The following is a 19,821-nucleotide window of genomic DNA, read 5'->3' as shown; positions in this document are numbered from 1 at the left end:
ATTTAGAAGCACTAGAGCTGACAGTTGCTAGCTGTTGGCCAATTCAGCACTGTGTGAGCGTGCACTGTGCGGCCCTTTGATGGCAGATTGCTCTAAGAAGAGCAACCTCCTCCCCATTAAAACAGTCGAGCCCTCTGGCAGTTAATTCATGCCGAAGGCTAGAGTCTCGGGGGCAGAAATGCCAAGTGCCAGGCTTCTTCCTACCTCCTGTGTGCCAGCACAGTGCCACCATCACCACACTGCCATCCTAGCAGCTCCCTCACACCACAGACTCACCCCATAATTCTTTACCTCCCTTGACTACAAAGAACGTCAGAGTCTCCTAAGGAACCATTTAGCTTTTGAGTGAATGCCACACAGGTCTGGAGACACGGTAACTACAGACCTTAGAGACCCAAAGGTGAGATTTAACCTGTGAAAAAACATAGAAAAACCTGGTGTGTTAGTCAGCTTTCTGTTTCTGTGACACAAGACCTGAGATAATCAACTTTAAGAAAGGCCTATTTTCTCTCATAGTTTTGGAGTTTTCAGGCCATGGTTGGTTGGCCCATGGCTTTGGGCCTGTGGCAAAACAGACCAGTGTGGTAAGAGTATAAGGCAGTTTGAGAAGCTACTTACCTCCTGGCATCTTGGGAAATGCTCCCAATGACCTATGACCTCCCACTAGGCCCCACCTCTTAAAGGTTCTGTCACTTTCCAGTGGCACCAAGCTGAGTCCAAGCCTTTAATCCATGGGCCTTTAGAAGATATTCCAGATCCAAACCACAGCACTGAGGTCCCTAAGGAATCAGCAGGCTGTGGCCTTGTTCTCTGTCTGGTCTCTCGGGAGAAGGCTGCCTGGGAGTTTCACAGTTTTCCCAGGAGCATTCTAACTAATGTCTATTGCTTGCCAACTCAGCAGATGGTCTAGGTAGTGTGTTAAATGTTATATTGTGCATTACCTCATCACAGCTCTAGGAATTATTATTATCCTTGTTTAGTTGATGCAGAAACAAATGACTAGAGATGAGTAACTTATCCATAAGTGTAAGTTGAAGAGTGAAGATTGGAACTCACCTCTCAATGAAATACTGTCCTCTGTGGGAGTGCCTCTGGCCAGTGTCTTAATATCTATACTCTGTGGCTCTGTCTTCTCTTAGTGAAAGTTCTTGGGTCTGGGGTCCAAGTGGGACACTAAGGCAGATTGTCCTTTTCAGTAAGGTTATTAAAAGAGTTTTGGCAGACAGTAGCCTGGAGGGGGCTCTGAGGAGAGGTCAGGCCCACAGGACAGAGTAAGAGCCTCTTCTTACAGGTCTCAGGGAAAGGGGAAGTTTTCACAGCACAAGCTTGCAGCTGGGCTGTTTCTGACGCCCTGGTGGCAGTGGGAGGTGAAAGAATTCCAGGGAAGGGATGTACAGCCCTGAAGATGTGGGAAAAACAAGAAGAAGGGCACATCTAGTTGAGATGTACCCATTATCTGGGTAGGGCATGTGGCCATGCTGGTACCCTGTTGATGTCGCAGGAGTCTGGCAACTGGAGGTCTATAAGCCCTCCTTGGGGAAGGGAGTACATTTGGCTGGCTGCCCACCATTCCCCTAGCATCTGAACCCCTGAGGAGCCTGTAGAAAGGCTCTCAGTAGGGGGCTTGCCCTTTCCTTACAGTGGCTGTGACCATAAGCAATAGGTTCCTGTAGGTGGGTGTGGCCTGAGCAACAGTCTGATCTGTTCGAACACTCAGCTTTGCAATCTGCCTCCTTTGGCCATATGTGAGAGTATAGACAGATGAGATCTGGAAGAATAATTATAGTCAGGCTGGACCATTTGGGAGAAGGGTCCAGTAGAATGCAGAAAAAGGACAGCAAAGAATTCAGAACCAAACCAGGAGTGGTAATGCCAAACTTTGGGAGGCTGAGGCAGGTGAATTGTGAATTTAAGGTCAGTTTGGGCTACATGTTGAGACCCTGTCTCCAAAAGATTTTTTTTTCCAAAAATCCATCTCTGTCATTGCTCACCTTTCAAGAAGGAAAATCAAATGCAGCTTGAAGAATACAAATGAGAATAAAAAAAAAGAAATCTAGGCCACCATCCCCTGCAGTTTTGTTCCAGCCCCATTCAGAACTGCCAGCCTAATGTTCACCTAAGACCATCACTCTGTAACACCACGCTGGCCACCCTGGTCCTTGGTGGGGAATGCACTCCAGTTGATTCATCAGAATCTGATGAGGCCTTCTGGATGATACAGGCCCTACCCTCAAGGAGCACACAGTGCCAAACAGGACTAAATGCCTAGGTTTTCTCTTCATTTCCAACAAAGAGGCAGTCTTCAACATGTGCAGAAACAGTGATACCAAAAAGGGAATTCTTGCAGCAGGAGGTTAGTCCAAATGACCTATTAAGCCTGTGTTTAGGGGGCTGGAAAGGTGATTCAGTGATTTAGAGCACTTGCTGTTCCTACAGAGGACCTGAGTTCAGATTCCCAGCATCCATGTCAGGTAGCTCAACCCCTGCAATTCTAGCTTCAGGGGATCGAACACCCTCTTCTGGCCTCCTTGGGCACCCCACACACATGGTATACACTCACATAAACAGACACACACACATATACACATAAAATAAGAAATAAATCTTAAACCTGTTTTATCACTGAGGATCTATAATTCCATAAATCCTAGAGTTTAACCTTTGAACAAGAAATTACTCATGTCATTACAATTCTCCGAGAAAAACACAGCTACTGTTAGTATCAGGTTTTTCAGAGAAGGCCAGATTTCAAATACCATGTTATATAGTTGGAAGGCTACAGTGAGAGGTTGATAGCACTTTAAAAACACAACTTTCTGCTCAGTGCCTGGAACCTAGGACTTTAACCAATGGCTCAGGACACCATTTCCTGGGACCCGTGGTGTCTGAAGTTCTCTCTGCTTTGCTTCCTGGAGAGTGGCCAGGAGCCACGTTGGGTCTGTGCATGCTTCGCCTGTCGGTCTACTGATGGTGCTACCCAGTGGACTACTACAGCCGGAAGATCATTTGCTTTGGCATGTGTTTAGATAGTGTCTTTAACCCTGTGGTTGCAGTCCATCCAGTTTAATTCAGATCAGCCAAAGTTCTGGAGCACATGTTGCTGAGCACTGTGGGAGTTCCTGGAACTGGGGGACACTATCAGATATGCTCAAGCCGTTGTAAGGAAGGACGAGGCCTAAACAAAGGACTGCATAAGACAGGGATGAGACCTGTGCCCAAGGACAAGAAGTCTGGGAGAAGTGGGATCCACTCAAACAAGAGAATTCAATGCAGGAAGTGACAGTTGAATATCGGGGTGAGGAGCTAGGAACTGGGCAACCTGCTTGGTGTGGGGTTGGGGTGAGTAGGGAGTGCCCTCCATAGGGTTGTTGATAAGGACGGTGCAGTGCAGCGAGTTTCAGAAGCAACAGTGGGAGTAGCTCAGTTAAAAATTCAGGGCCAGCAACACAGTTGAGAACGGGGTCTGAATTATAGATATCTTTTCTGAGGGAAGAAGATTAAAGGAGAGGTTTTCTTTTTTTGTTTTTCTTTTCATTTTGGCTGGTAGTTTTAAGTAGGTCATTGGCAGCTCTGTTACTGGGAATGGCTTGTGGGGAGAGGGATGCGCGTGTAGGGAAGGTGTCCTGGGCCCGTCCTCCCAGTGCTCCTGCTACTTGACTGTGTTATTTTGCCGTGTGCCTGCCTGTCACAATACATGGCGAGGAATATGTGACGGATTGGCCACATAAATTGAACACTGATTATTTTCTGTATTTCTCTTTGGTTGCAGAGCTCACATTCTCTTCCCGGATCTGCTCCTCGGCATTTTTAGTCCACTTCCTCGTCGTCTGCCCCTTCCTTGTGCTCCTCCTTCTGCTCATCCCCCTCCTCTGCTTATATTGGAAGGTTAGGAAGTTGTCACGGCTGAGTTACTCACAGAAAGAAAAGGTTCTGTGGGTAGATATGAAAGAAACCACCAGAGGCTTGACCACAGTCGGGACAGAAGCCGGAGAGGAAGAGGAAGGCTACTGAATCCTGAGGAGCATCTGTGGCTGATGGAGGGAGTGTGGCAGGATTGGATGGGGCTGACCAGGGTCTGAACAAATCCTACTTCCATCTGTCACCAGTCTGAGGCTTGGCCAAGTTACCCAGGGATCAGAAACGACATGTCTCAGGCACATGTTGTCTGGGGCCCTGTTAAGTGATTTTTTTGTGTGTTACCTCTCTTACCCCTGCATCCTTCATGGCGTCATTGCCCCTACAGAGATCTCACCTCCTGGGGTCCAGGTCTCCTTTGGAAGAAGAGGAGCAGCAGCTGGTGGGCTGTCCTCTCTCACTCTTCTCTCATCATTGATTCCCTTGGAAGCGTCAAGGGCCCAGACATGAGGGAGAACTTTTTCCACTAGATAAGAGGAACAGGAAGAGCCTCCTGTCAGCAAAGCAAGGGGAACTGGGAACATGGATTCAGTCTCCTAGAATCTGACTCCCCAGCCAGAATGTAACTTCTTTCCAGGCAGAAAGCCAATTTTCTCTCCCAGTCCCACCTATAAATGTCTACTGAAAAGTGTAAGCGTAGGGATCTAATCAATATTGCTTCTTTGATAAAAGGATAACATTTTGTAGTCTTATTGAAGTTTTTGTTTGATTTTGGGTGTTTTGATTTGTTGAGAGTCTTTTGATATAGTCCATGCTAGTCTTGAACTTGAACTCACTGTATAATCCAAGCTGTCCACCTACTGGCAGCGATCCTCTTCCTATCTCACTCTCTGAGGGCTGGGATTATAAGCATGCATCACCATGCCTGCTTTAAGACTTATTAAGTCATTGTTGAAGAAAAAAAATGTTGGTTTTTAGTTTTTGTTTTGTGTTTTTCTCCCATGTAACAGTGTTCCAGTGAGGCCCCCACCAAAAGGCACAGTGCTTGACCATTGCCTAATTTTCTTTGACCTGACAGTACTGGCAATAGGAAAGGGTTTGGGCAGAACCTGGAGGAGGGGTCCACAGCAATCTTTGCCTCCCTATGTCATAAGGGCTAGGGTTCAAAGGGAGCAGCAGCTGAAATCTCATTCCTGAGTGCCCTAATCTCAGCCTAGAAAATTCCAAGGCTGGACTATTGTGGTTTAAGGCTTTCTTGGGAGTTGTTTCCACTGAGTTGGGTGGTAGAGGGTGGGGGAGTCCTCTTACCTTTATTTCAAAAGCTGTTCAGGCCCTGTTCTAGCCAAAATTGGAAATCAATCAATGCCATCTAACAGACTTGAGATAACACATCTATTTATTGTCTATGTGCCCACCAGGCTTTCTTTGGTATGTGGTAATTTGCATTTCTAAGGAGAGCCATTTATTTTTAATTATTTTATCAGGCACACTGGCCTCTCCAAAGATAATTAGTTCCTTTGCTCCTTTGCAAGCAAATTATTGGTGGCAGTGAGAACTCCCACCGCAGGCCTGCTGGATCCTTAAATTCAGCTCTCTCCAAAGCCTCATTTAAAACATTCCTCATTTAAAAGAGAATGTTAAGAAAACATTAAGAAAAATGTTTTCTTAAACCCGTCAACATATTAACTTCTCTCCCAGGTAAGGATGAAAGCAAAACTAAAATTGTAAAGTTCTGAGAAAGTATGGTGGCCTCTCCCCCAGAGTTTGAGTTGGGACTTTGAAGGGAGACTGAGTGGAGAATCATGGAATAGACTGTGGTGCTTCCCATCTGGTCCGCCTGGAGCTCTCCCTCACCCCATCTTCTCCAAGATCCACCTTTTAACTCTGAGTTTAGCTGTCACTTCTTTCCCATTGAGCCCAGGACAGGCCTTGTCAGAGAACACAGGGATACCAAACCATTCTAGACACGGTGCAGCCAGGGGGAGCATGTTCCTGCATCACTTCCTGCCTGCTAGGCACTGTGATAGGGGCAGGGGGTCCACTGGACCCCCAAACATGCCCACTCCCCTGGGAGAATCACCCGGCTCATTCTGGATGGGTTCTTTCGTAAGTGGGGCTTATAGCACATAAGAGTTTCTTAGAGCTACATTGTGTTATTGATCCAACAATCAGTCTTCAGGTTTAACTGAAACTCAAAACATTTTAACTTTTGAGTTTCCTCTGTGTGTGTGTGTGTGTGTGTGTGTGTGTGTGTGTGTGTGTGATGCCTATATGCACGTGTGTGTGCCTGTGCTGGTGCATGTGGAGGCCAGAGGTTGACATTGGGATATCTTCCTCAACTGCTTCTCCACCTTATTTTATTAGTAGTATTATATTCTTTCTTTCTTTCTTTCTTTCTTTCTTTCTTTCCTTTTTTGAGACAGGGTCCCCCTGTAGAACTAGCTGGCCTGGAACTCACAGAGATACACCTGCTTTTGCCTCCCAAGTGCTGGGATTAAAGGCATCCGCCGCTACAGCCAGCCCTTTGCCATTTTTTTTTCTTGAGGAAGGTTCTCTCATAGAACCTGGAGCTCACCTGTTTTTAGCTAGACTGGCTGGCCAGTGAACCACCAGGACCCTCATGTCTTGACTCCCCACGTGCCCTCCGAAGTGCTGGGGTTACACACATGTATCACCATGCCCAGCTTTTATGTGAGTGCTGGGAATCCAAGTTTAGATCCTCCTCCTTGGGCAGCCAGTGCTTTACCCACTGACCCATCTCCCCAGCCCACGTTTTGAGCTTCCTGAATAAAATTTGTTTTGATCCAGTCAAATATATATTTTTAATAATGCTTCTTTCTGGTTGTTCATTTTAGTGTTTGAACTTAGTGGAGGGCTTAATGTGTGCTCAGCGATTGCAACTTCTCCATTCTGTATCACCACCTGGCTTTACTTCCAGCTTTATTATAAAACCTCCTTGGCAGTAGAACAAGTCTTTATCTTGGGCATTGGCAAACCATGGCCCAAGGGCCCCATGCAGCCTTCCACCATGCTTTAAATACAATTTTCTGGAATACAGTCATTCTTACTCCCTTACATTCTATGCATAGCTGACTATGTGCTACAAACGACCACATTGAGAGGTTACTAAGGAGAACATGTATGCTGGCTAGTTTATTGTCAATTTGGCACGACTGAGAGTCACCTGGGAAGAAGGAACCTCAGTTAAGCAATTTCCTAGATCAGACTGGCCTGTGGCCATGTCTGTGGGCAATTGTCTTGATGTACGAGGGCCCAGCTCACTGTGGGAGGCACCATCCCTAGGCAGGTGGTCCTGGGTTGTTTAAGAAAGCTGGTTGAGCAAGTCAGAGAGCAAGCCAGCAAGAAGTAAGCCTGCAAGAAGCCTTCCTCCATGGTTTCTGCTTCAAGTTTCTGCTTGAGTTCCTGCTCTGACTTTGCTCAATGATGGATTGTGACCTGGAAGTGTAAGCCAAAAAAGCCTTTCCTCCTTGAGTTTCTTTTGGCCCAAGTGTTTTTTCATGGCAACAGAGAGGAAACTAGAATACCATGTGGCTTCAACGCCTACAAGGCTTTCTTTCAGGAACAGTATTCCAGCCCCTGTCTCTTGTTGGTTAATGTTCTTCTGCCCATGGTAGCCATGTATTATGTTCCTGACACACTTGATTATATCTGCCTCTGTTGTGCATTTGGTTGACTTAATAAAAGCTTAGACTCTCAGAAGTGGTGTCGAGTCCAAGTCATCTACAGTTGGGATCCTCCCAAATAGGCTCGTACTAGAAATGGAAAGTTGCCACCCCACAAAATTCCTCACCACTATATTGAGAACCCTTTCTATGTAAGACAAGTCAACACAGAGACAAATAAGGCATGGCTGCTCTTCTCATTACTTTTAGTCTATGACAGGAGATAAATGCAGTGGTGGAAAGACGCATGCCATGTTAAGTCCTCATGACTGTTGGAGATCTGTTCATCATCTCAGACTCTTGGCATCTTATGAAGAAGAGATTGTTCCTGTCAGCAAGCAAGTAACTGAAGCTCAAAGAGGTCGTGATTTATCCAGGAGCAACCAGCACTATGTGGAAGAATAAAAGGCAAAGTTTAGTTTTACTGAGATGTCCTGGACTCTCTCAGAACAAACACTGCTCAAATTTAATGCTACAGGAGAAATTCTGAAGATGATACTACTCACCTCACATGGTTCAAAATAGGTCCTTATGTAAACATGGTGTTTTGATGTTGTTCTGCTTAGCTTTGTTTTCTAGAGTGGGTTCACGGTGGTGGGAGCAGCTCGTATCCATGAGAACTGAGCCTAAGGCAGTGGCTTGCTCCTTTATCAGCAGCTGGCTTGGAGATTTTTTTTTAAGTTTTATTTATTTAATGTGTATGAGTGAGTACCTGCATGTATGTCTCTGCACCATGTGCATTCCTGATGCCCTCAGAGGCCAGAAGAGAGCATCAGATCCCCTGGAATTGGAGTTATAGGTAGTTGTGAGTCGCCATGTGGGCACTGGGAACTGAACCTGGGTTGTCTTCAAGAGCTTCAAGTGTTCTTGACCACTGAGTCATCTCTCCAATCCTCTAGAGATAGGTTTTAAACTACTTTTAAAATCATAAATTAATGTCACTGTAACTGAAATTGGGGGGGGGTGCCTATCTGTGCTCACATGAAATTAAAGCAATTGTAATACTTCAGATTTTATAGGCTTCTGTCACAGGTTCCCTACACTAGGTCTTGGCCATCAATAGTGTCCTTCAGATAGATCTAAGGATTCCTCAGGATGCTGAGGGATTTTCAGGAGCTCACAAGTTCTCCCCTATGATTACTTGTTGCTTACTTGGACACTGTGAGCTCCACTTCATGGCAGGCAGCACAGTGCTCAGTGGTGACTCACTCTCTTTCTGTCTTTGCATCACACTCAGCTTTGAATCCAAGGTTGATGTGTCTTTATGTCTCTAGTTATTGTCTTATGAAAACAACTGGATTAGTGTTTGCCCGACATCTCCTTTATTTGTGATGTCTAAACTCCTAGTCTGGGATGAGGCTGGCAGACAGATCTTATGTTCACTGCTCCATTTGCTTTTCTCTTAGGTACCTGTTTACTGACCTAGTCACCACATTTTTCCCTTTGCCCCCTGCATGGAGATCATGCAAATCTGCTTGTGGGAAACTATCACTTAGAAGACAGGCTCCAAGAGGGCTGCAGTCTCTACAGACTCAGATGGGACTTCTGTTGCACTAGCTGTTAATTTTTACCCCCAATGAACTAAAGTGCTATGATCATTTAGAAATGAGAGGAATATTCACAAAGAAAATGTCATTTGGTGCAGCTTTAAAAGTAAGGACATCTCTTAGAAAGAGAAGTTGGGGTAATAGTCTAGGTCTTAGGGCCCCCAAGAAAAGTACAATGTATAAACTAGCTTTGGATTTGTTTAAGTGTCACATCTATGGAGAGGGACAGAATAAGAGATCTTGAACATGCAGAGGAACAGTGAGATTATTTAGCAGGGAAGGGGAAGCTGTGCTTTAAGATGATGAAGAACAGTAGGACAGATGTTGCCTGGGGTAGAGGTCAAGCAACAGAATGGTACTGACATGAGGCAGGGCAGACAGCTGGAAAAATAAGCTGTACTTTCCCATTCTGAATAATGGAGATAGAACCAATTTTATAAATGTTTCAAATATGGAACAAAATTATCAGAAAATATTTAGACAGTTATGGAGGCACATACCTGTAATTCTAGGACTGAAAAGGCAGAGAGAAGAGAATTGCCACAAGTTTGAGGCCAGTCTGGGATACATAGCTAGTTCCAGACAAACTTGGGCTATATAGTGAGATTCTAAGAGAACAATAGCAAAACAACAAAATGACAACAACAAAGGCAAAAAAGGGGAGAGAGAAGAGATTTCAAGTAGCCTATAAAGCTCACAGAATTAGTTCATACATATTTGCTAATATAACGACACATCCTGAGAGTCTTACGTTTAATATGTATGTGTTAACCTAATTTTCTCTTAATATGTACAAACACTTCCATTCTATTTTCTGTTCATCTTTTTTTAGAGATAAGTTTTCGTTATGTAGACCAAGCTAGCCCAGAACTTTAATCCTCCTGCCTCAACCTCTCTTGTGCTGGGATTATAAGCATGTGACACCATACGTGGATCTACTTACCTTTTTTTGTTTAATTTTTTTTTCTTTGTCTTTTTGAGACAGGGTCTCCCTGTAACCCCAGCTGTCCTGGAACTCACTATGTAAACCAGGATGGCCTTGAACTCACAGAGATCTGCCTGCCTCTGTCTCTGGAGTGCTGGGATTAAAGGCGTGCACCACCACGCCAGGCTTCAACATTTTCTTAGTTATAACAGTAAGCTTTTTGGCACATGCCTGTATTCTTAGCACTTGAGAAGTGGAGGCAGGAGGATCAGGAGTTCCTCAGTTTACATAGTAAGTTCAAGGACAGTCTGCACTTCATGAGACCCTGCCTGAAAAACAAAATAATGTAGTCATTGAGAGTCCTAGGCAAATAGAGCAGAGATACACAACGACAATAGAAATAAGTGTTCTTTGATTACACGTGTGTATATGTAGTGAGTCCCTAATTAAAACACATGCCATTAATAGTTCTTTGTATGATAATACCATAGACCAAGGATCATCAACTTAGATGTTTCAGAATCCAAGCAGATAAATGAAGAGAAAAACAATTCGTCTGAGGAAGGTCCTTAGGGAGAGATGCAGCCAGGAGCATTTGGAGCATGCATTTCTATTTAAAGGCACATAGATCCAAGGTAATATATGAGATAATTGTACAAGGGAATTAAAATGCTTTAAAGGATGGATTCTGTCCTTTGCAATCCTGCATCAAATCCTAAAGCCATCAATAGATACTCAAACTCTGCCAGCAAAACAGCATCTCAAGGTTGTGCCTACTTGGTGGAGACCGTTGATTTACCTGAACTGATGTTGGAGACACTGCTTTCCCTAAACTCTGCTGAAAGCATGCTTGACCGTGCACAATGGCACCTCCAATCAAGAAAGACCATGTGGCAAAAGCTTCATAGGCACGTGTGCTGAGACAGGAATGCAGCACTCCCACCCCAAATTACACAAGGAAATAACACCCTGACCACTGGTCATGGTGACTTGCTCTGCCTAGCTAGTTTTCATTGTAATAAACAAGTTCTCTGCTTCAAAATAACAGACCTAGAAATCTTAAGGAAGTTTTCTCAAGACTGACTGCACTGAGTAAAAGTCACCCTGCTTATGCAAGTCAAAGCAATAAATACACAGTGGGACAGGAACTTGTCCCTCTGTTCCCTCAGCAGAGAACCTCCAAGTTTCCCACTCTTGAGATTCTAATTATGTCTGGCCTTCCTTTCATGCTGAACTGTCCCTCTTAGAGGATTCTCTGAACCCCTGCCACACTGGATGTAGCACCTGCATCCATAGATCACAAGGCTATATGCCCAGATATTTTGTTGCCTTACCATTCAAAAGTAGGACAAGGAACTGGGGAGATGGCTCAGGGGTTAAGAGCTCTGGCTGCTCTTGCAGTACCCACATGGCAGTCAGCAACCATCTGTAACCCAAGTACCAAAGGATCTGATGCCCTCTTCTGATCTCTATGGGCATTTCATGACACAGGTGTGCTTACATACACACAGGCAATATACTCATGCACATAAAATAAAATAATTTTTAAAGTAGGTCAATAATACATCTCAAATTAATTTTGTATAAAATGTAAGGTAGAAACCATGAGCACTATGGTTGGGAATGTAAAATATCACAGCTGCTATGAGCAATCAACATGCCAGTTCCCTTTTTTTTGTCTTGTCTTATTTACATTATCTTACTTCAAAAATAGAAATAGAATTGCTATAGATTCAGTAATTTTGCTTTTGAGTCTATGCCCAAGATTATTGAAATAAGGCATGAAGAGATTTTTGTATATTTATGTTTATGGCAACATCATTTACAATAGTGAAAAGGCAGAAGCAGTCCAATGTCCATGTATAAATGAATAAATTAACAAATATGGTATATACATTCAATGGAATATTAGGCATCCTTAAAAAAGGAAGGACATTATGACATGTGCTACAACATGGATGAACCTTGGAGACATTATGCTAAGTGAAGTATACCAACCACAAATAGATAAATGTTGTTGATTCCATTCACAAGAGGAACCTGGAATAGTCAAATTTATAGAGACAGAAAGTAGAATGGTGCTTTCCAGGGAGATGGATGGAGGTGATGGTTGTGCAATAATCTGATGGGCTTGATACCACTGGAACACATACTTAGAGTGACTAGAATGATAACTTTTCTGTTATGTAGATTTTAACACATTAAAAGGGGGGAGGGGCACAGGAGATAGTTCAGTTGGTAAAGTGCTTCCTCTACAAGAATGAAATATGAGTTTGACCCCTAGAACTCGCATTTAAAAAGGCCTGCTGTGGGATTACATGCCTGTAATCCCAATGCTGGGAAGGTGGAAACAGGTAGATCTCTGGAGCTCACTGACCAGCCAGCCTAGCTGAATCAGAGAGCCCCAGGTCAATGAGAAATTTTGTCTCAAAAATCAAGGTGGACAGCTCCTGAGGAATGACATCTGAGTTTGACCTTTGGCCTCTGCATGCACGTGCACACATTCATGTGAATGCACACACACACTAGAAGGTAAAGGCCAAAGTCTATTTCTATCCATATGATTATCTTGAAGGTCTCCCTGTAACCCCAGCTGACCTGGAACTCCCTGTATAGAACAGGCTGGCCTCGATCTCATAGAGATCTGCCTTCCTCTGCTTCCCAAGTGTTAGGATTAAAGGTATATACTACCACCTAGCTGGTATATTCTTAAAGCGTATCCTTTTTCTTTTTTTTTTAATTTTCTTTTTAAATTTATTTTCTTTCTTTTTTATGTCTATGTGTGTATTGCCTGCATGCAGGTCAGGGCACCTGTGTTGTACAATGCCCACAGAGGTCAGAAGAAGCTGTCAGATCCCCTGGGACTGGAGTTACAGACAGTTGTTAGCTGCCATGTGGGTGCTGGGATTCGAAACTGGGTCTTCCGCAAGAACAACCAGTGCTCTTAACTGCTGAGCCATCATCTCTCCAGCCCCTAGTAGTATCCTTTTTCTAATGGAGTGGCTTTTAGAACAAAATTTACAAGAATGTTATATTATTAAATACTATTTAAGAAATCATTGCCTAGGCTGGTGTCAAGGTACATCCCTGTAATCCCAGTGTTTGGGAAGCAAAGACAAAGGATCATGAGTTCAAGGCCAGCCTCAGCCACATAGTGAGACCCTGAGTCAAAGAAACTAAAGAAAGGAAGGAAGGAAAGAAGGAAGGGAGGGAGGGAGGGAAGGAGGAAGGAAAGAACAAATGAATGAAGGAATGAAGGGACAAAGGGGAAGGAAGGAAGGAAGGAGGGAGGGAGGGAGGGAGGAAGGAAGGAAGGAAGGAAGGAAGGAAGGAAGGAAGGAAAGGAAGGAAGGAAAGGAAGGAAGGAAAGGAAGGAAGGAAAGAGCAGGTATAGAAGCACGTGCCTCTAATTCCAGCACTCAGGAAGCTGAAGTAGGAGGATTGCAAGTTTGAGGATAGCACAAGCCACATAAGAGTTTAAGACCTTGTTTCAACAAAATAAAATAAAACAAAACAAAAGCTTTGCCTATGTTCATTACACCTCAGTAATGTATCAAATCATAATAAATCATGATTTAATCACAGTTTACCACTGTGTGTTTAAGAAATATAAAATTGGTTTAACATAAAATTCAATCTATGTAAATCATTATGTTAATAGAATAAAGAGGAAAAACTCTTTATCATCTTATTGGACGAGAAGAAGAATTTAATAACATTCGATGCTCAAGCCCAGTAAAGTGCTCAGAAAACTGGCAATCGAGGGAAACTTTCTAGAAGATAACAAATTCAGTTGTAGAATACTGAATGCTCCTTGCCTGTAGTTAGGAATCAGATGCAGATGCCAACAAACACTATGGAACGTCGTAGCCGCTGCAATAAAATGGGACTAAAAAATAAAAACAGATCAAAACAAATTAAACTGTCTTTATTTGCAGGTGACTTGTAAATTTGTAGAAAATTCAAAAATTCTTACAAATAGGTTGCTGGATACTAGACTAACATGAAAAATGAACTGTAGGAGAGTGTGAGCTCTGACCTCCATCAGTGTAGAGGCTGAGATCTCAGCGGACCACCAGAGAGTGCCTCTTCTGGCCTCCCTCTGGCATAGGGGCTGAGAACTCAGGGGACCGCCAGAGAGCGCCTGGATCCTGCCTCCACATGATGGGTCTCCTGACTTCTGACTCACTGGCACAGGAGTATGAAGTTCCAAGCAGAAAACAAAGTGATGCTTCTTGGTCTCGCTGCTCCTTTGACTAGAAGACCACCGTCCTACGAGGCGAAACTGGCCTTTTCTGCAAGAGCTGCTGCCTCAGCTGCAGGAAGATGAGGTTCTCAGATGGTCTGAGTCAGCCACACACAGTGACCTCAGGATCTACTTTGGTAATGCTGTTTGGAGTATCCCTGTTCCCTACTATAGTAACTTGTATCTTTTGAAACCATCTCTACATCACAGAAGAAGTTCAAATAACCATTTTCCTCAACTGTTTGAAGGAAAGTCATGAATAAGATGCTACAATGTAAGAGGAAGTGCGGCCTGAACAACCAGCGCATGCCTGCTGCAAATGCACCAAAAACATCCTGCTGAGGCAAACCTGTGTTCTGCCAAAAGACACAGAGATGGCTGACGCGAAAACGGCCTGATACAGAGAGCCAATGAGGAACAGACACGACCTATCAATGGACCAATGGGACACCGGGAGGGGGGGATATAAGGGAGCCGCATATCCGCACTGCCTGCTTCTCACCTGACTCCCGGTGTCTGTGTCGTGACTCTGTACCAACTCTTCCCCAACCCAAGGGGGTCTCAAGGGTCCCCACAACACTACAACAGTCAGAATACGCAAGTATTTCCTACAAAGCTATTCTGTCGTCAGAAATTATCATCAAAATGAGGACACTGACATAGGTATTTACCTGCTATGTTTGACCCCAATCCAGTCACATCAGTGTCCTGACAAAGCCTATCAACCTTGTATTTAACTGTCATCAAAACAGAACTAGCTCCCTAATCCTGATACTCTGAAAGATGACATATGAATGATCTAGAACAGGCCCCAACTTGGGAGTTACCCCATGATTAGACTCAGTTGTGGACTTGGGGCTGAAGACACAGCAGTGATGCTAGGGTCTCCATTGGTCCTAGCGGGGGTCCCCAACATGCTTCATAGTTCTGATGATGTCCAGGTCTATGAGCTGCCAGCCTTCCCCACTGCTGGCGATTTTTACTTTGTATGCTGTGAGGAGAAACTCAACTACCCAAGTGAATTCTAGTCCTGCTGGTTGGTGAGCAGTCAGTAAGTGCACTCTTCACAGCCACCACCAACAGTGAGGTAGTGACCAGATCCACTGCTCCTACAGGAAGCAAGTGTCAGGCTCCTGGGAGCCTCTCTGAAGCTAGGTTGTCGTCATCTTTCAATAAGCATGTAACCCTGTCCTCTGTGCTTCTGTTTAAAGACACCTATTTAATATATATTCATCCACACTGAACTCACAGCCATGGCTTTCTCTTGGGCTCTCTCAATAAAGTAACCCAGCACATACAAACACACACACACACACACACACACACACACACACACACAAAAGAACTATAGTTCTCTATATCAAAACAATCTGGAAACTAATATAGAAATCATATTTATAATAGCATAAAAATATCAAATGCTTTGGAATAAATTTAAGAAAAGTTGTACAAGAATTTTACATTTAAAACTATAGGTAAGACATTGATGAGCTGAAAAGACTTATTATGTAGTCACTTTTCATAGTTAAAAGGCTCAACATCATTAAAATGTCAATTATCTCCAGCTTGATCTACTGATGTAATGCAGATATTAACAATGGGGGATGAGGATGAATTTACTCCCTAGAGGACATTTGGCATGCATGCAGACATTTTTGGTGTCACAACTTGGGGAACTTGTACAGGCCTCAAGTAAATAGAGACCCAAGATGTTACTTCACACCTTCAATAACACAATAGAGACCAGGGAGGGATGCTACGCCATACTTGCGATGAAAGAGCAGAGACCAGGGATACCACTCCACACCTGTGATGACAGAATAGAGACCAAGGATGCTATTCCACACCAACAATGCAAAGAATAGCCTCCCTCCCCTCACAATAAATACTTATCTACCCAAAACATTATCAGCATCAGATTGGTAGGTGCTGCCTTAATGGGATCCTGACTCAAATTCCAGGTATTTTAAGGAAATTGACATACTCATTCTAACATTAAATAAAAGCACAAATTATTTGAGATTAATAAGATCTTATTTAAGAATAAAAAGTTAGAGGAATTACACAATCAGAAAATTGTATAAAATACAGTTTGGGGTTTTTTTGGTCTTTTTGAGACAGGGTCTCCCTGTAGCCCCAGCTGTCCTGGAACTCACCATATAGACCAGGCTGGCCTTGAACTCACAGAGATCTGCCTGCCTCTACCTCCCGAGTGCTGGGATTAAAGACATGCACCATCATGCCCAGCCCTAAAATACAACTCTTTTTTTTTTTAAATAAATAATTTATTAAGAATTTCATACAGGGATATAAGGTGTTTTGATTAAATCCATGCCCACTCCCTCCCCTCCAACTCCTCCCATGTCTCCCTATCACTTTTTTTCTGATAACTTCATGTACTCTTTATTCCTTCCTTTTTTTATGGAGCTTTTTTTGCTACTCTAACATTCCCCTCTCTGAAGAGGTAACCCTAAAATCTTTTAAGGATCAGATAAAAGTTCCCAAATATTTTTGGCCTTTGGAATGGAGTATGTTGCTAAGAGGTCCAAGGACATTGTGAGTTTTAGGCAAGAAACTGGCTACTTTTCTTTGGGGTCTTTTTACCCTAACTGTGTAGCCAATTCCTACCTCCTATTTTTATCATACCATCCTCTGAAGAGTTTACCCAAATTGCCAATACGGAATCAGGATGCAGACTGCTCTGGCTTCTTCCATGCTGAATGGGGACGCAGGGTGAGGCATCTGGAGTACCGCTTCAGTGGGTCTATCTAAAAGACTCCCAAATTGCAAAACTCTTATCCCTAGAGGGAAAAGAAAGCCCTTGACTGGCAAATAGGAGATGTGAAGGAGAAGTAAAGGCAAGAGTAATTAGCATAACAAGTTCTAGACAGGGAACAGAAAGAAGTCTCTTCCATGCTGAATGGGGACGCAGGGTGAGGCATCTGGAGTACCGCTTCAGTGGGTCTATCTAAAAGACTCCCAAATTGCAAAACTCTTATCCCTAGAGGGAAAAGAAAGCCCTTGACTGGCAAATAGGAGATGTGAAGGAGAAGTAAAGGCAAGAGTAATTAGCATAACAAGTTCTAGACAGGGAACAGAAAGAAGTCAGAACAGGGGCAATTTTCAAGTGTTCATATGAGAGTCCATTGGAATTTCTTCACAAGGGCTTCCAAAAGCATCCCTCTATTGGGTTCCTCCTCATTTTTCTTTTGTCTTCCAAGGCTGGACTCTAGAGTGATGGATTCAGGATTTCCTTTCAGGTATTTTGATAGCTGTTGGAGTGGTTAGACTCTATGTCAGTTCCCTCTCAAAAGCTTCTAGATAGGGGGAGAAAACAAATTTATCCATCGTTTTAGAACAATAGCTGATTGTCTCCCTTAGCTAGAGGTGGGCACTACAGTGATGGACACCAAGATTTGAAGTCTTACATCTGAGCAGCACTTTCTGATTAGGAACAAAATCATCAATGAGAAATAACTGTCTAATAGCTTTTTATATAGACTTAAGTCTAATGCCTGGGAAGTGTAATCCCTTGAACTCTTAAAGAAATATACTGATGACTTTACTCTCTGGTTATACTTTCCTTTTGGGTGTTTAAGACCATACAGTTGGCCCAAATAATGATCAATTTATTTTTACACTTAAGGTCATTTGAGGATCTGTTTTTCAGGGGTCACATGGCCGGGGAGGAGCCTGTGACTCCTTTCTTTTACCAGTTCCATCTATGTGAAGATAGGTCAAAGGTCCTGCGCAACCATGTCTGGCTTCACTTGGAAGCATGAATGAGATGTTTTCTCTGAGTTGACCCTCCTTTTTGTAGACTGGATACTGGTTCAAGTCTATCTCATGGGATCTCCACGTCCTCCCTGAACAAGAGGACAGGTGACTCACCACAGTTACAGGGCATTTTGAGAGATGTTCCATAATCCCCTGGAATTTAGTCGATGTTGGAGGGCAAGGGCCAATGACTGTCCTTTAAGTCCCTCTGACCACATTAGTATAGGCCTCAAACTATGGCTATTAAACATCCAATAAGGTTAGTTCCACCAGTCTGGTACTTTTAATCATCATGTGCTATGTAGATAAGGCTTGGGTAAAAAAACAAATATTCTCAGATAAATCTTGACTAGATATATATTTTGTTCCTTAAACTACTTGACTAAACTGTGACCATAGACATTTTAAGATTATGTGTATATTATTTTCATCTCATCCTTTATATATCATAATAAACCTACACAGACCTTCATCACTTGCTTAGGCTTTCTCATTTTTTTCTATTTTGGAAAATATCTCCAATCTCATACCTTTTAACATCTTTTACATTCTCAGTTTCTTTTAAAAAAAATTATGAGACACAATAGAATTAACAAATAAATTTTTCATCTGTTGTGAGACTTCTTTTCCTGGGGATGCTAAGCAATACTTATTCCCTTTTAAGGTTCTAGTGTCAAGCCAATGTTTGATTCAAGTTTTACTGGGGAGCCAATGAATTTATTGAGCTTACCGAGATAGCTGAAGGGTTGCTGGGGTGTATGTATGACCTGAGGGTATGCACACTGGAAAGCCTTTACCCAGCATGGGTCACGCCTTCCCTTCCTAGCCTTCCCCAGATTGTATACTTTCGCCCTCCCCAAATCCTGGAGCCCATGTATGATTAGGGCCAAATTACATACAGTTGTCTGGGAAGAGTGGCTGGATAATCTGATGAGGGTCCAATGACCCTACATGGCCCTCCTTTAATGAAATGAGCACAACCGTCAACAAGCCCAATTGTGACGATGTTTAGCGATCAGGCTCAGCTGAAGTTGTGATGATGGTAGTTATTTCATGCAGAAGGGACTGCTGTATAGCATCATCTTATTAAAAGGATCTGGCATTTTAAAGTATTTGGTGCTAGGATCCACATATGAGGGAGAACATATGTTGTTTGTTTTTCTGAGTCTGTTACTTCACTTAGCATAACAGTTTCTAGATCCATCCATTTACCTGTAAATTTCATTATTTCATCTTTTATCACTGCTGCATAGAACTCCATTTTGTAAATATACCACTTGTTTTTGTTAACCACTTGTCAGTTGAGGGGCACTTTGGTTGCTTCCATATCTGACTATTGTGAAAAGAGCAGCAACAAACATGGTTGTACAAGTGTCTCTACAATAGGATGAGTTCTTTGGTTATATGTAGGAGGAAGTGCAGCCTGAACAATCAGCGCGTGTGTGCTGCAAATGCCAAATGCACCAAAAACATCCAGCTGAGGCAAACCTGTGTTCTGCCAAAAGACATAGAGAAAATGGCCTGATACAGAGAGCCAATGAGGAACAGATGTCGGGAGCTGGAGAAACAACAATCATTACCAAAAAATATAATATAGCTCTACAAACAGTTGACTTAAGCAGGAAATTCTGCCTGCACTAGTAACCTTGAGAAAGAATTTATGGCAAGGTTATCTTTCTCTTCCTCTTGCAAACAGTTCTCGGAAAGATAAGTCATGCAGTAATCTCTTGGAACACCTGGCGGTCAGTCACGTTGCTGAATTGCTCAGTCCCCCTCCCATACCCATAA

At 43.2% G+C, this 19,821-nt stretch overlaps 1 protein-coding gene across 1 annotated transcript in view; it reads left to right on the top strand.

The window, feature by feature from the left end:
* The window catches only part of Cd101 (CD101 molecule), a 36,183-nt gene extending 32,172 nt beyond the window's left edge, over positions 1–4,011 (top strand). Inside the window, exon 9 of the mRNA XM_008833007.1 lies at positions 3,770–4,011. Coding sequence (XP_008831229.1) covers positions 3,770–4,011 — 242 coding nt within the window. The remainder of the gene's footprint in view (positions 1–3,769) is intronic.
* Positions 4,012–19,821: the final 15,810 nt, after the last annotated feature.

The sequence above is a fragment of the Nannospalax galili genome, unplaced genomic scaffold, assembly GCF_000622305.1.
Source record: "Nannospalax galili isolate Female #2095 unplaced genomic scaffold, S.galili_v1.0 scaffold1951, whole genome shotgun sequence".
Taxonomy (NCBI): domain Eukaryota; kingdom Metazoa; phylum Chordata; class Mammalia; order Rodentia; family Spalacidae; genus Nannospalax; species Nannospalax galili.
This window is presented reverse-complemented; position numbering and strand designations above follow the sequence as displayed.